The sequence below is a fragment of the Galeopterus variegatus genome, unplaced genomic scaffold (genome assembly GCF_000696425.1).
Source record: "Galeopterus variegatus unplaced genomic scaffold, G_variegatus-3.0.2 Scaffold2550, whole genome shotgun sequence".
Taxonomy (NCBI): domain Eukaryota; kingdom Metazoa; phylum Chordata; class Mammalia; order Dermoptera; family Cynocephalidae; genus Galeopterus; species Galeopterus variegatus.
The window spans coordinates 231072-232442 of NW_007728661.1; the positions used below are offsets into that span (position 1 = coordinate 231072).

The 1371-nt window shown below is 52.2% G+C and overlaps 1 protein-coding gene across 1 annotated transcript in view; it reads right to left on the minus strand.

Annotated features, from left to right (window-relative positions):
* The window catches only part of CAMK1G (calcium/calmodulin-dependent protein kinase IG), a 35035-nt gene that overhangs the window by 5224 nt on the left and 28440 nt on the right, over positions 1–1371 (minus strand). Inside the window, exon 8 of the mRNA XM_008582259.1 lies at positions 420–532. Coding sequence (XP_008580481.1) covers positions 420–532 — 113 coding nt within the window. The remainder of the gene's footprint in view (positions 1–419; positions 533–1371) is intronic.

Genomic DNA, 1371 nt, shown 5'->3' on the forward strand with positions numbered 1-1371 from the left:
GCTCCAATTTCCACTTAATGGGCCAACAAACATGTGACGATTGTCATCTCACACACACAGAAACTGCGTGCTCTGTTCCCGGTATCTAACCCCTGGTTTTGCCACTCATACCTGGAGCACTACCCCGCTCCCCCCGGCTGGCTCTGCCTTCCTGGCTTCTCATCTAAACTGACCCACCCCGCCCACCCCGAGGCATACTGTGGTTCTGCCTCCAGAAAACAAAAGCATTAACCTTAGACACAAATAATTTCTCTGGCCTTTGAACCAGATGAAGATTTCCTTACTTCCCTTGGCAGCAGGTTCTGTAAGATCCTTGGGGGTCCTGAGGAGCCTGGGCTGTCATCCTGTGTTCAGCACTGTTCTCCTGGCAGCCTCTGCCTGGAGCCTGTTTTCTTGCCCATCTCACCCACTGGTCTTACCTGATTCAGAAATGTCATCCCAGAACGGAGACTCAAACTCATAGTAACCCTCCTTGATCTTCTCAAAAAGCTTAGACTCAGTTTCTTCGTAGAAAGGGGGATACCCACACAGCCTGCAGTGGGACAGGAAGAAGGGTGCTGCTCAACAACCCTGTACTCCCTGGGCCTGCCTCTCTCCTCCCCCAGCCTCCTCCTGTACTCACAGGTGGACAACAAGGGTCCCAGACCAGTGGTGTGACCAGGACATGGAATGGGACAGATCCCACAAAGTGTTTATGCAGGAGCCAAGGCCTGGAACAGGCAGCCCTAGAAGGCCCCTTAGTACTTTTTTCCCCTAAACCCTGACCACCTCTCCCTGTACTTCCCCTGGGTCTTGGATGCTGCACAAAGTATCTTTGAGAAGGATGGTGGAATGTTCACTTGGTGTAAGTTTCATGAGGGATTTATTTAGGCCGTTTTGTTCACTACTCTGTTCTCCAGCACCTTGGCCAGGGATTGATGCAGAGTAGACAGTCGGTGAATATTTGTTGCGTAAACGAGTGAATGAGAGTAATTATTTCATATAAACGGAGGAAGTACAGAGCTGAACTCACACTGGTTAGGGTAAGTATCTGGTAGCAGGTTACTTTCTGAGCAGCGTTTGCAGCAGGGGAGGAGGAACGCTGGGGAAGAGGTGACGAGCATGTTAGGAAAGGAAGAGGCAGGGGATGTCTGCTGAGGAGTGAAAAGCAGCGGCCCAACCAGACTCATCTAGGCCATTGTTTCGCCTTGGGCTGAGTCACCAGGAGAGAAAACTGGGATGCGGGAACATTAGGTCCATCTGGCTTCCCAGCCCGGCTCTGCCTCTCTCTTTTTCTCTGCTTGCACCACAGTGTGGGACCCACCACACTCACATGCAGTAACAGGGGTGTGGTGCAGGAGCAGGAGTGCCAGGTGGCTGAGCAGAGGGTCA